The sequence below is a fragment of the Rhipicephalus microplus genome, chromosome 9, assembly GCF_043290135.1.
Source record: "Rhipicephalus microplus isolate Deutch F79 chromosome 9, USDA_Rmic, whole genome shotgun sequence".
Taxonomy (NCBI): Eukaryota; Metazoa; Arthropoda; class Arachnida; order Ixodida; family Ixodidae; genus Rhipicephalus; species Rhipicephalus microplus.
Window position 1 is genome coordinate 100,263,641 of NC_134708.1, and position 17,533 is coordinate 100,281,173.

The 17,533-nt window shown below is 44.5% G+C and overlaps 2 protein-coding genes across 3 annotated transcripts in view; one reads left to right on the top strand and one right to left on the bottom strand.

Annotated features, from left to right (window-relative positions):
• The window catches only part of LOC119163128 (uncharacterized), a 533,653-nt gene that overhangs the window by 141,068 nt on the left and 375,052 nt on the right, over window positions 1–17,533 (bottom strand). The gene's annotated exons all lie outside the window — the stretch shown is intronic.
• The window catches only part of LOC142772062 (aminopeptidase Ey-like), a 39,088-nt gene that overhangs the window by 11,928 nt on the left and 9,627 nt on the right, over window positions 1–17,533 (top strand). Inside the window, exons 5-8 of the mRNA XM_075874161.1 lie at window positions 5,635–5,744; window positions 7,753–7,885; window positions 15,913–16,056; window positions 17,025–17,206. Of these exons, the coding sequence (XP_075730276.1) occupies window positions 5,635–5,744; window positions 7,753–7,885; window positions 15,913–16,056; window positions 17,025–17,206 (569 nt within the window). The remainder of the gene's footprint in view (window positions 1–5,634; window positions 5,745–7,752; window positions 7,886–15,912; window positions 16,057–17,024; window positions 17,207–17,533) is intronic.

Genomic DNA, 17,533 nt, shown 5'->3' on the forward strand with positions numbered 1-17,533 from the left:
TAAGCTTGGTGACCGGAGGAAGTTCTGGTAGAAAAGTTAGGGCTCAATAGGAATCGGGTATTATTTCGTCTGAACAAGCGGAGTTTACTTGTAGGTCTCTGCGAGCCCCTGCCCTTGCAGCACTTATCACATGGTAGCATAGAAACTGAGAACTTAGATAAAAAATTATGGTGCCGGCCGTGTTTGTTTTTACTACGAGGGCTTCAAAATGTGCTTTCCGTGGACAATTTTGCATAATGTAAGTGGCTGCCACCACGTTGAGCTGTTAAAAAAGTCTTCCTGTCTCGCGTATTGCAAAGCGAAGGGATAAATTTGGGAACGTAGGGTGCACCAACACAACCACTGGCGCGTTTATTCGTCTTCGGCGTAAATCCTTTCGTTCAGTCCTTCATCAATCGTAACGTTGATGCCATAAATCAGCAGGAAACTGCCTGTGGAATGAACCGCATCGCAAGAAACTATAACCACGTGATGACGTCACCCTATGACGTCTCGAAGGCGTCACATATAGTAAAAATTTGACGCAAACGAGGCTTCTCTGTGGCGTCACGTAACGTAACTTCACACGACATCACAGCTCGATCAAACGTAATTCAATAACGGAGGCTATAGAAACCACGTGAGCTCTCTCCGATTTCGGAGGCAGAGAATTGCAAGGTGCAGAAAGCTTTCAATGGGTGGCCCAGCTCAGCTTAAGCGTCTGTCGACTACCACGACGGGAAGACACATTGTTTAAAAACTCGGCACAACTTACCACAACCAGCGTAGCCTGGAAATTGAAGTCGACAGCTAAAGGAGGAATAGTAATAAATATTCGTAGAAATGTGCACCAAGAATACATTCGAAGCAGAAGAAACGCAAAACGAAAAGCTTCGCTTCGTTCTTTCGGCAGGTAGAGGATTGCAAGCTTTGTCGACGCAGTCGAATGCCCCGACGACCACTGTATCATTGTGATAGACACGGGCTCCAAAATCAGAACCACACGCAGCCTATGCACAAAACAACCGGAATTAGCAACGCAGCAAAATCAGCGGTACGAATTCGCCCCAAGTGACTTGCACGGCAGTAGCAGATTACGCTAGATGCAGGGTTTCCAAGGGAGCACTGGCCATTGGGGAAAAAGCGCACACACTCCAAAACCTGAGATTGATCATCGTATGGTTCCCGATTAGGACATCATGGAAGCTTGTGCGCTCCAGAATATATAGGAGACGGTGCGCCTGAGCGCGTGAGATTTGGCCCGCCGCGCCAAACAGGCGTGCAGACGCCTCTCCCACAATTCGCGCTGTCCGCTGAGTATAGGTGGCGCGCAGAGTAAACCAACTTGGTGGCCCAGAGGATGTTAGCGAGCGAGTATAGGGGGCTTAGAAGCTTGTTGTGGAACCATGTTCGTCAAATTTATTCACAGCAGGCCGCTTTCATGACGCCGCATCGTGTCCCGCATTAGATTAGATTACAATTACACGCAACATGAAGGTTTAATGATAAAAAATTTGTCAAGCAACTATTTATGTGGAGGCAAAGGTGAAGAAGCTTCAGCACAATTTGTGAGCATCGATTATTACTTCTGCACTGACCAGCTTGTGTATGCGGATGTCGCGTTGGTTTTCCACGAATAGATGCTGCGACGATATACACCCTTTGCGACTGCCACGTCACCGACTAGCAATTAAACAGCGGTCGCATTATTTATTCAAGTGTGTCCCAGGCTCACGTACTTGGTGTCTTGAAAGGCCTCATGGGCAGTTCATAACGACAAAAGAGGTATAAATGCATCATATATGCCATGCGCTCACGAAAACAAATTGCTTCGAGCCATAATGTGAAATATTATGGTCATCTCTAGATAACCAAGTGTTTTCTGACCTAAATGGTTTCGACCGCAAAAATACAAAGCCAGGATTTATTTGATTTAGCCTGAGGAATAAGCTTGTGAAACACCGGCTGTCGGCAACTTTGTAAGGAAGTTTTCGCTCTCCTATTACCAAATACATATGTTTATTGAGTGAAGGGTGGGTCGGTTGGCTGAAATAATGCACGCAGCAGATACTTTAACATATAAAAGCTTGTCAAAATGGACACTACAACACACAAGCTGTGACAAAGATGGCTTTATAACACCATGAAGCATTTCTGAATGGTGCTCAGAACAGGAGAATTGCATTCAAAAATATTAACGTAGCACACGGGCCACGAGTTTTCTATTTGCAAATGTTCAGTTTATACCTTCTTTTTCTGCCACCTCTCCTTCTTAAAATAAAATACAATAGAGCGTATTGAGAGAGAGATACAGACAGGCAGACAAGGAACTTTATTAAGGCCCTGAGAGAAAGAAACAACTTTTTCAACAGCACAACGAGGTCATAGAAATCATCCTAATGGTGGTTCGAAGGCTGGGCGCCAAAAGATTTCTACGACTGTTTCCACCCACTTAATCGCATCTGCCTTGAACACGGCAGTCAGCAGACCATATATAGGAGTGACCCTCGCGCCTCGAGGGAGGAAGCTAGTAGTACTGTTTTCGAAGCTGCCTGGATGCTATTCAAAATCGTGTTTTTAGGTAACCCACCACCAAAGCGCCTTGAGGCGGCGCAGACTTGCCTACAGATTACCAAACATCTACTCACCACGCATTTTACATTCGTATATTTCACAAGAAAGAATATGACAATATTTTCACTGTAAATCCGGTTTGTGCTCCGCGGCACGACGCTAGTATGTTTGATATTGCCACTCATTCGTCAAAAAGGCTAACGAAAGTTCTGTACCTGAGTGGCAGGTGTTGGCAGGGCCCGCACTAGCCACGTGAAAGCGCTGCGTCGTTGGTTGGTCCTCCTGGAGGCAATTTAGGGGCGAAGCTTCTTAAAGCGACACTTGTTTGTCCCTCGTAGCCGTTGTAGCGTGCAACAAGTATAAAATTTTGAACTCCAAGGTGGTGCCAGTGAGAGATTTTTTCTTTGCGTTGTTGAACAATAAAAGATAGTGCTCGATGTACATGTCAATGGCTGCTAAGGGGGAATGAGAGACAGGAAAAATCGGCTTTTCGTCAATGCGCACGCTGCGAATTTTTATTGTTCAGCAACGCACAGAAGACAAAGGGTTGCTACGTTATACTCACTGGGTGTAACCTCCTAGGATTTAGAAAGGCTTAGCGATCATTGGCCTTAGTGCCATGAATACAGTGAACTAGTATATACCATGAACTCGAGGTGGGTAAAGGTGGGAAGTAGACACGAAGCGCAAGCCGTATGAAAGTGTGCGTGTGCCTCCTCTCGTTCAGTCCTTGGAATGTCCGCTGTATGGCGGTGCTTCTATATGATTAATATGTGATGAAAACATGCGAGGTGGGGGTACTTGGAGTGTTGAATAGGTGGACGAACGGACACACAGACAGATGCATGGACGGATGCACGGATGGCCGCACGGATGGATGGACGCATGGACGGACGCAGAAGCAGATGCATGGACGAAAGCAGGGACGGACGCACAGATTGACGTGCGGACGCACGAACAGACGCACGCACGGGCGGCACACAGACGCACGCATAGACGTACAGACGCAAGAACGAATGGACTAACAGATGCTTCGCCCCACTATCCACTCCGTGGATATGCTGCCATTTTTTCTCTTGGTCCACTGTGTGGCGCGAACCTCTGCGAAGTGTGTGAATAAATAGCACGCGGCTCGCAGAACGTGATATGCTCAATAGCTAAGATGACATAACAAACTCATATGTGAACGACAAAACGATATTCCTACAACGGAGTACATGAACGAAAGAGCCCGTTGAACGAGAAATGAAGTCAATGAGGGTGGCGATTTGGGCTTGTTGGTATGGTTGCATGATGATGGATGGTAGCGCAGACAACGAACACGGACAAGAGCTATGTGCCTTCTCTTGTCCGTGTTCGTTGTCTGCGCTACCATCCATCATCATGCAACCATACCAACAAGCCCAAATCGCCACCCTCATTGACTTCATTCCTACAACGGAGTCCCAAACTAAAGAGGAGGGCGAGCCGTCGCCCGGAGCACATATCTAACCCATTCCACCTAAAATGAATATACCCTGACAAATTTCGCGACGACACGTTAAAATTGTACGAGGAAGGGCCAGTGCAGCACTCATACTTGTTGTGGTAGTGTAGTAATGTTATTGGAATGATGGCAGTTACTCCGGAGACCCTGTCTCCGAGCTGTACCGCCGCTCTGCAGCGCATCTCGGACCTCGTCATCCAAATGTGGGCATTCTAACAGGCCCGTGAGGCGGTGGTAGGCAAGACGACGTTCCGGCGTAGGAAAACTAGGCTGTGAGTCGCGTTAAGCCTTGCCGGACGTTTACTCAAGTTGCATCCATCCATGGCGGGCCAGGATGAGTACAACCACGAAGCGTTTATGTGCGCTTGGGTATGCGCATCGAGGCACCCTCAATGCATCAACTGAGAAGGAAAAATGGTTTTGCCTTCGAATCATTTTAAGTGATAGAATAAGGGTATCACGAGGTTCAACAATGGAGTTGAAAACGAGGTACCTTCTTGATTTGCGCCGTCCGTTCAAAGCTGTTTATTAGAAGAAAAAAAAAATGGCAGCATATCCACGGAGTGAATGATGGAGAGTGGGGCGAAGCATTCGTCCGTCCATGCGTCCGTCTGTGCGCCCGTCCTTGCGTTCGTTCATGCATCCGTCCCTGCGTCCGTTCATGCATCCGCCCCTGCGTCCGTTCATGCGTCCATCCATGCATTGTATGTGTGTCCGTTCGTCCGTCTATTCAACACTCCAAGTCCCACCATCTCGCGTCTTTTTATCGTATATTCCCCATATAGAAGCACCGCCATTCAGCGGAAATTCCAAGGACTAAACGATAGGTGGCACACGCACACTTTCTTACGGTTTGCGCTTCGGGTCTACTTCCCACCTTCAACCACCTTGAGTTCATGGTATATACTAGTTGACTGTATTCATGGCACTGCGGCCCAACGCTCGCTAAACCTTTCTAAAACCAAGGAGGTTACGCCCGGCTAGTATAACGTAGCGACGCTTTCTTGCCAGATAGTGCTCAATGTACATACCAGGTAGTGCTCAATGGCTGCTAAGGGGCAATGAGAGACAGGAGAATTCGTCTTTTAGGTAATGCGCACGCTGCGAATTTTTCATTGTTCAACAACGCACTGAAGAAATTTCCCGAGGTCACCACCTTGGAGGTCAAAATATAAGACTGGTTACACATTACTACTACGACTGCGAGGGACGAACGCATGCCGCTATACGGCGCTTCGCCCGTAGAAAAAGCCATATGTTACGTTTCTCTTCAGGCAACGCGCTTAATCTGCTCGTGACGGTGCGTGCAAGGGGCAAACGAACGCGTTGCAGCGCGGCAGCGCGTGACTTGTAGACTCGACGCCGCACTTTTTCTCCTATGTAAAAGGCGTGAAGCTTCGTGTAGCCACGTGCACTCTCGCCGCTTAGAGAGAGGGCATGACACGGAGTCTACATGGCACTCGCTGGCGCTCTGCAACGCGTGTATATGGTCAAGCCTGCGATGCGATCTTTAGTATATACAAAGACACGACGGCTTCTTCAAGTTCAAGTAATGATGCAAGTTTACCCAATTCGTGCTTCCGCTCTGCGTGCAGGGCTTGTCAGCGGCGGTGGCATACGACACCCTGGAAGAACTGGAGGAGTCCTTCGGGCACCACAAGACTTGGCTGATCAGCTACCGCCAGCGGGCCTTGAAATTCTCAGAGTACGTGAGATGACCGTGTAATTTCCCATCATAATTTCAGGCTCCTATAGATACAAACACTTTCTCATACAACTTTCGGTGCGTTAGTCACACTTTCCAAGGTATTTTAAGTTTTGAGTCCGGATAAACCTTGTTAAGAAATATTACAACAGGCATTAACGCATAGCTCAATAAGTATTTTTGGATATGAAAGGCTTGTTTCATTAGTGTTCCTGAAGTATAGTCGTTGTCGTAATTTTTGTTTTTGATCCTTTCTTGTCATTTCATTCCACATAATTTATTTTTGTTCGTTTTATTGCACGAGAAATTGTACGAACACTTTCGACGGTTTTCTTTATTTTTGCCATCACCGCCATCTTCAGCTTAAAGTAGAAATCCAGTAAATCCATTAAGATCGGCCGCCACATCGTATATTTTACCCGCAAGTAAAAGCACGTGATCGCAAAGACGAACATGGCTGAAACAGATATGAAAAGCACCGACAAGTATACGATATGATCCCTCCACGTCTCCCAGGACTGCAGTCGATTTCTAAACAAATGGAAAGGAAACGTCCCTCCCGTTTTCAAGAAGGTTGAAAGAACGCGGAGAGGGTTGTGTGGCTCGAGCAGCATCTGAAAAACTCGAACACGACTGCTTTCGCGGCAGAGATTAGAGACGGCCCGTGTACCCTTCAACGTGCTGAGCTCTGAAAGCGAAGGAAGTGCACAAAGCGATTATCGTCCTGCAGTGGCCGTATTTTCTCACACGAACGTTTCATTGAGTATTACAATATAGGAGTAAAAAAAAAGTAGGATGCCAGCTATACTTTGTATACCACCTGAATTTGTTGCCACTAGGTTCATTGCTTCACTGTCCCGGTAAAACTGCGCTTCATATAATTTTTATTTATTTATTTATTTATTTATTTACTTATTTATTTATTTATTTATTCAGCATACCAGAGTGGATGGGGCATTATAGAGGACAGTTCTTACCAGCAGAAACGGTTACTTGAAACAACTGCAGTCAATAACCTAAAGACTATATGTGCTCAGTATTGGCTGTGACGTTTGTAGATGCAGAGACAGAATGAAACAAAAAAAAAGGTTCTTGTCGTTATAAAATGTTCGCAAAGCCGTTCGCAAATGGCTCTTCGTAGGCTAAGTCGGCTGCCGAGACAGGAAAGCGATCCACGCTTGGACCTACATAGTTAAATAATTCAACATAAGCTTGCTGTCTTTCAAGAAACACCCGATTTCCGGATAATCTGCACAAAGCGGAGACACTCGGATTTACGCTTGAGGGGCAGTGGCAGAGTTTCGATATAGAAAGAACCAGTAAGCGCATTTGTCGAAGAGATGTGGTTGGTGTTTGCATTTTCATCCATCTTTTAGCCACTTGCGTGCACAAACAAGAATTAAGGAAGAGTTATGAGAAGTGAGCGCAATCTAAGAACTGAATTATTTTTTGAAAAAAAAACATCTGCTCAAGTGGCCAACACGATCTTCGTGATCTCGTCAAAAACGCGTCACTGTAAGTTCGCCCAAGTGCCTAAAATATGAACGGATGCAACTAGACCGACTAGCGTTTTTGCTTCAGTTAATCGTCATCATTCATTTTCATGAAAGCATGACTTGCGATTGGCAGTACAAAAGAATGGCCAGGTACATCCAGGAAGCAATAACGTATTACCTTCGTAATTAACTCAGAGAGCACCAAAAGCCTCACAAAATTACAATCCACAAAAGAGTGATTTCTCCCGGAACTCAAAACTGTGAAGATGGAACCGTTGGCCTACGAGAGCCTGACTCGCCGTGGAACGTTGACAGCAGACAGGAGAGAGTGCGCTGCCTTCTCCCCAAGAAAATAACTTGGTTAGATGTTGGAGTCTGAACAATGAACTCACCTGTGCGTGAAATGCAGGTTTTCCATGATATATCCTTAGTAACGTGTATACCTCAAATATTTCGAACTAGCTAATACGTTTAAAGATTTAAAGATAGACAACATCTTTCATTTCTTCCAGCGCAATGAACCGGCTTACTCCGGACACGTTCAACTTCTTCGCCAAGAGGGACGAAACAATGATGTCAAATGCTTTCCTGCTCATTCTGATCTACAAGGATTGCCTCTTGGGCAGGAAGAAGTTCCAACAACAGGTAAGGGAGGAGGCCCCCTCAAAGAGATTTGGAAACTAACATCCAAGAATACTGAGCCTTTAACAGTCAAATACAATAAATGGAGAATTTTCCAAAAATGGTTAACAGTGCATAGACACAGTATAAAGAAGGAAACGCGCAGACACAGCGATGCGTCTGTGCGTCGACGAAGAAAAAAAAAACCTGACAAAGGAGAAAGTAAAAATACGAAGAAGCACTGAACCACGTGCTATTTATTGCTGCCAAAGCCAAGAAATCAACAACACTTAAACGCATAACCTTGATGGCCCTTAGGTTGAAACAGGTGGCCGATGATGATGGCTCACAACCTGAAGAAGGTGGCCAATGGGCATTGAATTCGTGTTGTGTTTTCTACTGCAAAGAATTTCGCAAGCTGTCCCAGCTAAACTCGTGCTTGGCGGCAAGGGTGACAGAAGAGGCCCGTGGAACCCTTGAGGCGTTGTGCCGAAGGTGTTGTCTATCAAATTTCTCTGAGCTGTGGCAAGTCCTCTATAGAAAAAACAGGACGGTGCAGTAACGGAAGCTTGAGGAAGCACTCCAATAGTACAGCATAAGCGAATGTGCGCATCTTCCAGTGCTTGTTAAAGCCATTCCCGAAATTCTGGGACATCTTTACGTGACGCCATCTCTCGGTGGTAGCGACGGAGTTCTTTCTTAACTGAATGCGCAATATGCGAGAAAATATATCATTTGAAATATCATATCATTTAAAATAAAGTGGTTATCAAAACACTCCGGGGGTTTTCTACAGCCGAGACCTACTGGAACACTTCGGCAAAATTTTAGTATCTTAGTATGGTCTTAGTCCCTTTGTTAAAGGGCCACTCACCAGGCCCCATACCGAACTTTTGTTAGACAGTGGAAGTTGTTGGGTGTTCGATGAGGAACGTTTTGCCACAAAAATTTCTCGAATCGGTTCATTGCGAGCGGAGAAAACAGGTTTTTTTGAAGCGGCACGAAACGAGGGTGAGAGGAGACGAGTTCGAAACCCTTGCCGCTCCTTCGTGTAGACTTCGCAAGCCAAATCTCTTCCCCACACTCTCCGGCATCCGACCAAGAGGTGACGTTTGCATGACGTGCCCGAACAAGCCAAGACCCCGTGAGCGCGAGCGGCGTTGCTTTGTTGACCAGCGTTATTTTGAGGTCTTCTGCCTGTTTCTGCGGGATGGTTTGGAAACGCTGGCTTAGACGCGGTAGAGTAAATGAGCACAATGAGTGCGCGAACGCGTAAAAGCGTTCCACGGTGGTCGTCTGCTCAATGCGCTGACCGCGGGGACACGAACGCATGCGAAACGCTGGCACATTAGCCCTGCATCTCGTAGCATTTCACAGAAAAAAAAAAGCAAGAAAAACGTGCACAATTTTTTATTCATCTCATTATTTATTTGAAGTTTTACTCATCTCCTAAAGCAATAAATACATAAACTACGCATGTTGTGTTGAATAATTTTGCCATGTCACGTGGTATACTGTTGACAACGTCAGAGCAGAGTCGTCTACGTAGAGGACCAACGTCACTTCATTGCTGTGTAGGTAGTGCCATTCCTACGCCTACGTCATGCCCTTATTTTCTACGTTTCTACGCGTGCGCAGATAGAGGGGAGGGCGAGCAGCTTTCATCTTGAAATTCGACCTATTTCTGCGGCGCGTAGCGTTGCAAATTTCGGCATACGTGATCATGAACGCCTCATCTACGCATTGCGCTTGTCAGCTCAAAATTGTCAAACCTGTTGAGTGGCGCTATAAACATTCCATGGTTTGGTAAATGACGACGCAATATTAATGAGAGACTAAATTAAAACAAAATGTTTAATTAGGTCTCTGCTGTGTAGTACTGGGAGTCGTTTTTGATAACTAGCTTTCTCTGTCAGATATAATTTTTTAACTTATTCCCATTCAGGTACGGGAGGCAGCTGCTGTAGCTGTCGACAGATACCGCCATGTGCAAATGTCCACACACATCTATCTATCTATCTATCTATCTATCTATCTATCTATCTATCTATCTATCTATCTATCTATCTATCTATCTATCTATCTATCTATCTATCTATCTATCTATCTGTCTGTCTATCTGTCTATTTGTCTATCTATCTATCTATCTATCTATCTATCTATCTATCTATCTATCTATCTATCTATCTATCTATCTATCTATCTATCTATCTAGCTGCCTACATCTGGGTGCTTTCGTGATCAACCGTTTTACTTCGGGTAAATCAAAATTGCTAGAGGGGAGGAAAAATTATTTGAAGAATATGACTGAATGTTCATGACGTAAATAACGTCGCAATCCCGTCGCGTATGTCGTTACTTTTCGTCAGCTAGTGGCACATACCCGAGGTCGGGCATGTGCCACTGGTATGCGGTTTTGTGATACAGGTGATTACACTTCCTATCTACCAAGGAATGGCGAGAACACATATAGGCAAGTTTCACGAATAAACGTTAGGAAATCGGCCGCGTTGACCTGACGAATGCAAATAATAAATGTGAGCATTCCAGCAGAAATCAAATACCGGCGTTCAGCGTGGCAATCAAATATTTTACTACAGAGCCACTCCAGGTCTCGGAAGTACTTTACATATAGACTCTAATGCTCGCAAAATATTAATTGTGATTGCAGAGCTGGCTATCAAGTTTTAAAAACATTACATATGTAGAATCATTCGGAATATGAAGGTTATCGCGTGAGTGTTGACCATCCTAACAACCCAGGGGCCCAGTGGTACATTTCTCAACAATGACAATCACGATTTTGCCTTCTGCTCTTCTTCTTTGGCTCTTGCAAGCTACAAAAATCACCCCTAAGATGAGCTCTACACACTTTCTATGAATTTTGAGGCCTCCATTTGTCGCGATTGAGTTTGTTTTTGTGGTCTCTTATCGCCACAGTTGATTACAGAATGGCTTGGAAAGATGTGTGACAGCCGGCGCTAGCTAGGCAGTGCTTCAAAGAGTTCTCTGAAACTGAAGTGATCGCTGCTTAAGGAACAGCGAAAATAGTTCCTGAAGCTTGCGTAATACCACACTCTCCTCGAAACTGTTTTCTGCCAATACATTTTCCGTCCATGCGCATGCTTCATGTAACGTCGATTTGCGAGGTACGTGGAGTCTGCCTAGTTTTTAATGGAAGAAAAGCTTAACGTGTTGACATGTTGACGGCATTCTTTGATACCACTGCGAATGCGTGAGAGCTTTCTCGAGTTCCAGTCTTTGTCGGCGATTAACGATTTCGCAATTTTGCCAGCATTATACGAAATAAATAATTGTTAGTTGGGCCCACGTCTGTCCTATTATTCTGCCATTTTCTCACTGTTTGTAGCTTCGCACCCAAAGGTTTATGTTTAGCAAACTCGGCCACCGATTCTCTTAAAAGTAAGTCGTTCTTTTGTGGTGCCCTACGTTCGCTGTGTGCCCTGTTTAGCTGCGTCCAACCTCGTTTATGTATTCGCTCTAGCTCTATATTAAAATCTTACTTATTCAAACTTCATAAAACAAGTGAAACTGTCCAAGTTAAACAAATGCTGAATTATCCGAAATATCGAGAACACAATAAATAACTAGGTATACGACATTCATGTACTTTCATTTTTTGGGGGAAAGCGCAAATGATTTTACATTGCGTAAGATCGGCGCAAAAGCTGCAATTTCCGTCTCGTGCCGTTTCATTCATGAAACGAATAAAGGTAAAGACCTTCGCATCTTCTTTAAAAAGGTGCTCTAGACCCACACATTATTGCATAGCAACAACTGGATTGTGGATGGCCAGCACGCCTTTCCGAAAGATCGTGGACGTTCAAGCTGTCCGCAAACGTTGCTTCCGTTCGCTTGCGTCGCACATTTGTTGTGCCTTCTGCAAATCACGCCCCGAGGAGGGACAAGAGGAAGGAGGGTCGTCCAAATTAACCAGTTTGTGGCCAAAAATATGGCAGAGTCGGCAACAGTTTGATACCATTGAATAATTAGTGCATATGCAGGTGGGGACCATAGAGAAAATCTGAACTATTTGATTCTGCGAATTACCGAATGACGAAATGACGAGCTTTTAGTTTAGAAGATTTTGACTATTGAGAACTGTCATACCAGGGTTCAACACCAGATTTTCTGTTTTAAGTAATGCCAGATTTAAAACACACCAGAAATTTTCGGAGCCCTGCACTGCTGCGTATACCTCCTTTTGGTATAGTAATTTTAAGACTTACAAGCACAAAATTCTCATTCCTGTTCACTTTCTTGGTATATATATATTATTTTTTTGTGAGGTTCACGCTGAAAAGAAAACTTAGATAACACATTAACTAATCCATAAGGAGACCAGACACTGTGGTGAAAGAATATCGCGTGGGTACTGTGTAGGTATGATTCTGTTTTCAATTATTACACTTGGAAGTTTGCTTCCAATTGGTGTTTTCTGCTTTCGGCCTCATCTGCACAAGCGTTTCACATTGTCGCTACTGCAAACGTCTCGAAGTCTTCCTGACCTATCACCAGTTAATGTTTTGGTGCCTACCACGCGCGCTTCATACGTTTGACCCACAAATTTGTTAGGCTAACAGTTCCATGAAATCCTCTGAAACGTCGTTTGCTTATGTCAATCACTCACGAGATAACGTCCCAGCTGAGTGTGCACAGTGAACGTTCGCCTCGACTAGGGTGGTCAAGTATTCCTTATAGCATCGGAACGTTGCAAAACGCTCGCCACGTTTTTTGCCAATCCGCAGTGTCGAACCACCTAACGTTCCAATTGACGTGTGCTGACGTCGCACACATCAGTTGCACGCATCATACGACTAATAACGCAGCGCGTAAAAACTGAGGCACAGGACAAGGGAAGGGACAAAGAGGAGGGCTAACATGCACCAAACGTTTATTACGAAGAGCGCATATGTATATACTCACGAACTGAAAAATAAAACACAAAACAGTTTTGAAACCCATAATTGCCATGAGTGAAAATTTACAATCTTAGGATGGACTATTATTTTTATCAAAGCCTGCGAGAGGGAGCACTGACGCAGTTCAGCCCTAGTCTACAAATCTTCTATGCCTCGACAATCTCCCTTGTCATTTTTTTTTGCTTTTACTAACAATCACATAATCACGAAAAAGTTATTTGCAACCACACGGGCTGCACTGCTGTGCCCAAAAACCATCGCAACCATTTCTTACGTTACAAGCATGTTCACGGAGTGGGTCAATAATACACCGGCCAGTTTGTCCTACGTAGTGCTTGCCTCAAGATTGAAGTATCTGATACATAACATTTTCTGCGCACGTGACAAACAGCGTTATGTGCCCTTTAGAGCATCCTAATTTAGCATGTGAAACAACCTTCACACACAAGTACGAGAACTTTTTCGGGGCAGAAAAGACCACCTTTTCATTGGCCTGCTCCGCAATCTTTTTCAAAGTGTGGGGTATTCCAAGTGGATAGGTGACTATGGCAAGCTTCTAGCACCTTACTGGCTCAACATGGGGGAGGACTTGCTACAAAGACTGAAGCTTCTTCACTAAATTTCTTACGACAGGAACCTGTATGCTGGACGGGTAGCCAGCATTTGAAAGTCACTCAGCTTGCTCTTTAAAACTAGCAGCCATTAGATGAAAAGAAGACTTCTGTAAAGCATTGCTAAAGCACAAGTCTACAATGCCTCTTCTTACTAGTTTTGTGTGGCAGATTGGTACGAAAGCAGGGTTTCATTACTCCTTGGCTTGTACGTCAAGCAAGTGTGGTCTTGGTGAAAAATGAGCGCTATATCTAAGTACCTCAGAGTGCTAATCACAGACAACTCATGAGTTAAAACAATGAGTTTGAACCACTATTTAAATAAATTGAAAATATCTAAGGCACAGGACATGGGCTCACAGTCAAGAAGAACAAGGAAGTCGTCAACAAATAAAAAAAATGCACCCATTGTCCAATTGCCCGAAAATGCCCATTTTCTGTGTAAAGGTCGATGGTGGAAAAGCACAAAAAACAAGGTTCACTAGTGCAATAGCAGATCCTCATCCCAAATATTAAGAGGCCTGGCGCAAAAAATTACGTCTTTCAGTTACTCGTTGCGCCTAGCAACAAGAGTACTTCAATGGCTATGTGCAAACATGAACGCTTTAGAAGATTCAATACCCCAGCTACGAATGGTTCTGAGGAAGACGTGGTGTGCAAACATCAAACAAAGCTCCTAGCAGGTAATGGAATAAAGTTTTCTTCGCTTCGGACTTCAAATAAATGTCAGATTCTTCTCTGTATCTGAAATGAGCCCTTTTAGGGTCAATGTGTACGTAAATCATATTTTAACTTGGCCTAAAAAATTTTTCGTGCAGGCATCTGAAGTAAATGGGCAACCTCGTAAAACATCTGATATGCAGCAGTGTTCTGATTTATACTTAACTCCCCCCCCCCCCTTCCAGAGAAAGAAACGTCAAAGCTTTTTTTGCTCTTCCTTTGAACATTGCGATAAAAAAATAAATGCGCCTAAAGTATTTTTCAAAGTCAAGGAAATTTCTGGCCTCGCATTCACAACTCGCTTAACCAAAACAGTACAGCATACAATTTGCGTGAGAATACACACACTGAGGCTTACGTAGACACCGTGAACACTGTACGTACTTCTAACAAGTCCTACGCCGTAACTTACACAATTTTAGTGCAAAAGAGCACTGCGTACGCTGTTTACAACGTTTAAACAGCACGACCGTTATGCAGTACAGGAACAATGATCGTAAATGACAAGAGACATGATTTCTAGCAGATAGCATTGCCTAGTAGGTGCTTCACGCCACATTTAATGCTACGAATGTGTATCATATGCATGTGGTGAAACTATACACGCATCTGGTGAAACTACAGGGCTGTGCAAACCAGTTTTAAAACGAATGCAATGCTACTACTTTAAACTTCATACATATGCAGAAGTGGTCACAATATTTTAAATTGGCCGATTTTGAGGCTTGAATGTAGCACTGATAAAAATCTGCAGACAGGCGCAAAATGTTCATTGCGTGATAAAAGGTTGTGCGGGGCAACTATGAAGCACGAGTGTTACAGTATGGCTGAGGATAGACTTTCCAATGCAAAAATTTTGACTCTGAAGTTCAATGTTAATATTTTGTTTTTCTGGCTTTCGAATCTATACCTAATTGGGTGTTTGAATTACGTGTAATGCTAACGCTACTTTTTGCCACTCTTCTTCTGTCCTTTGCATGTCCAAGCCTTACTGTTTTCTTCAGTTTTGTTGTTCGTTTGTTCTTGTTGCTTTACTGAAAATAGTGATAAGCCGTGATGTTTACGTCCTTTTTTCTTCGAAGTTGTGTTAATCAATTCCTGTCCTTCTTTCTGCAGTAACTTAGTAAATCAATGTATTTATTTTGTGCATGATAAAGAATTCCAGGTGGAAGATATTTCGAGAGACCTCCAGTAAGGTGCTTTTAATAATCACGTAGTGATATTGAGAGGCGAAAGTGCAGAAAATTGCAACACTTGTTTCATTCTTTATCTAGTTATATATTTGATACATAAACCAACATTACATACAGGAACAAGGGAAGATGAAGCGTGGTACAGTGTGACAGCCATAACCTTGGTGTTTCAGCCGTGATTGTTCGCTGATTTGCACTGCCCATATAATGATAATATTTGCTGCAGGTTGAAAAAGACCGTAAAATATAGTGAAAATCCGAATCAACTTCGCCCACCTCGATGCCAGCGCATGTACCAGATGGTCAAAATTTCCGGAGCCCTCCGCTACGGCGTCTCTCATAATCACATCGTGGTTAATATACGTAAAGCCCAGATATCATCCCTACCGATCATCTGGAGCTGTTTATAGCGCATCTAAGCCTAAGCACAATGCTGTCTCTCGTCGTTCCAGACCACTATAATTGCAACCCCAGAGGCTAGGAATCTAACCCGCATTCTCGAGTTGTGCAGCGCAACGCCTCACATGCTAAACTGCCGCGGAGGGATCGCGGCGTGGATCTTCAGTGTCATTTCTTGCCTGCAGGTTCGTGACTTTATCAGCAAGTACAAGTTCACGACCACCAATTCGGACAGCGCCGTCAACATCCTGACGAGTAGATCGACGTACCAGAAGGCTTACTTCGATACCTGGGCCAACAAGCATGGGCACCCAGTCATCATTGTGCAGGTAACGTGACGTCAACAGTTACAATCGCGAAGGGCTTTTCTTGACGATGGGATGCCGCGAAGGAGCCGAATAATAAGAAGGCTACCGCTTAATAAGGTAGTATCGCAATTACGGGCGTGTTTTCTGCATGAAAAACGAAAGCGGACGTGGTGGTCTAGGTGTTGCGGTGCTTGAGTTTTCACACAAAGGTCACGGAATTGAGTATCGGCAGAAGCGGCTGCATTTTGAACGCGGACAGAATTGCTAGACATCCATGCTGTTAGATTTAGTAGCTTGCTAAAGAACCTCAGGAAATCGAGATTTTAGGAGTCATTCAGTGCGGCGTCCCTCAAAATCATTTCGTGCTTTTGGGACATGCAACAACAAATATTATTACTTAAGGAATGAAATTAATTTAGCTTATGCAGGGAGCTTGTTCGTACAAGAGGCAGTAAGCTCCATTGAGATAATCTTTTTTTTGTAGAGTTAAACGTTGTCGTGTCAAGCTTAGGTAGGCGTGACAAAATCGCGCCATTACCATGCACCCCGATAGCTAAATGGTATCGGCGTCTTCAGGACTTTCAAGTGTCACAGGGAGTGCCGAGCTTTTGCCCAATTTCTTTAGGAAATGTACAGGCGGAGTATTCCTGAAACATGCAAACTTAGAGAATAACAGCACGCCATCCCTAAAGAAGTTATGCCAACGAGAGGGTCACTGACAAAATAAACGGTAAAGCCTTGTCTATCAATGACTATAATGCGCTCAAAACGCGCAGATTGTGAGCGTGTGTCGCGCAATTTCTCGTTGTTCTTGCATGATCGTTATCCCAGGGGGCACCGTCATTACCAGATGTAGGTACCCATCGTCAGTGTGTTATGTGCCCTAGACTGAACCCAGCCTTTCCTTGCTTGTTGATTGCCGCTTTGATTCTTCTATGATCCCTTCGAGGTCGAATTTAACGCGGATGCTTCTTCCGGCGTATGTGCAGCTGTCGAGTGGCTCAGCGGCCAGCAGGAGGGTGCTCTTACGTCAGATGTACTTCCGTGACACCATGGCGGGCATCAACGACACCTGGGTGATCCCGCTCCTGCCTGCTTGGGTGTACCTCAATGGCAGCCACATAAAGCTAGCGCGCCGCCTGCTGATTGGGAACATCGACAAGACCCTCGAGTGCGTGCTGAATTGTGACCGAACACAATCTATAAATATTGAGTAGTGAGCTATTAGGCTCACTGTACCTAAGCGCCTGTACAATGAGGCAGGATAACGTACAAGCGGGTCTACTTTTAAAGAGAACGCTTATGTTCGGGGCATGTCTGGATTTTGCCTTTTTTTTTGCAAAAACATACTGCATTCATTTGCTCCAGACTTAGCTCTCTTAGCGCGGCGCATATAAAAGTGAAAGTCTCTCGTCTATAAAGATAGGCGCCTACCTTTCTAGACGTCTCTGTCTTGTTTCACTTTTTATTTTCATATGTGCCGCGCAAATTCAAGCCA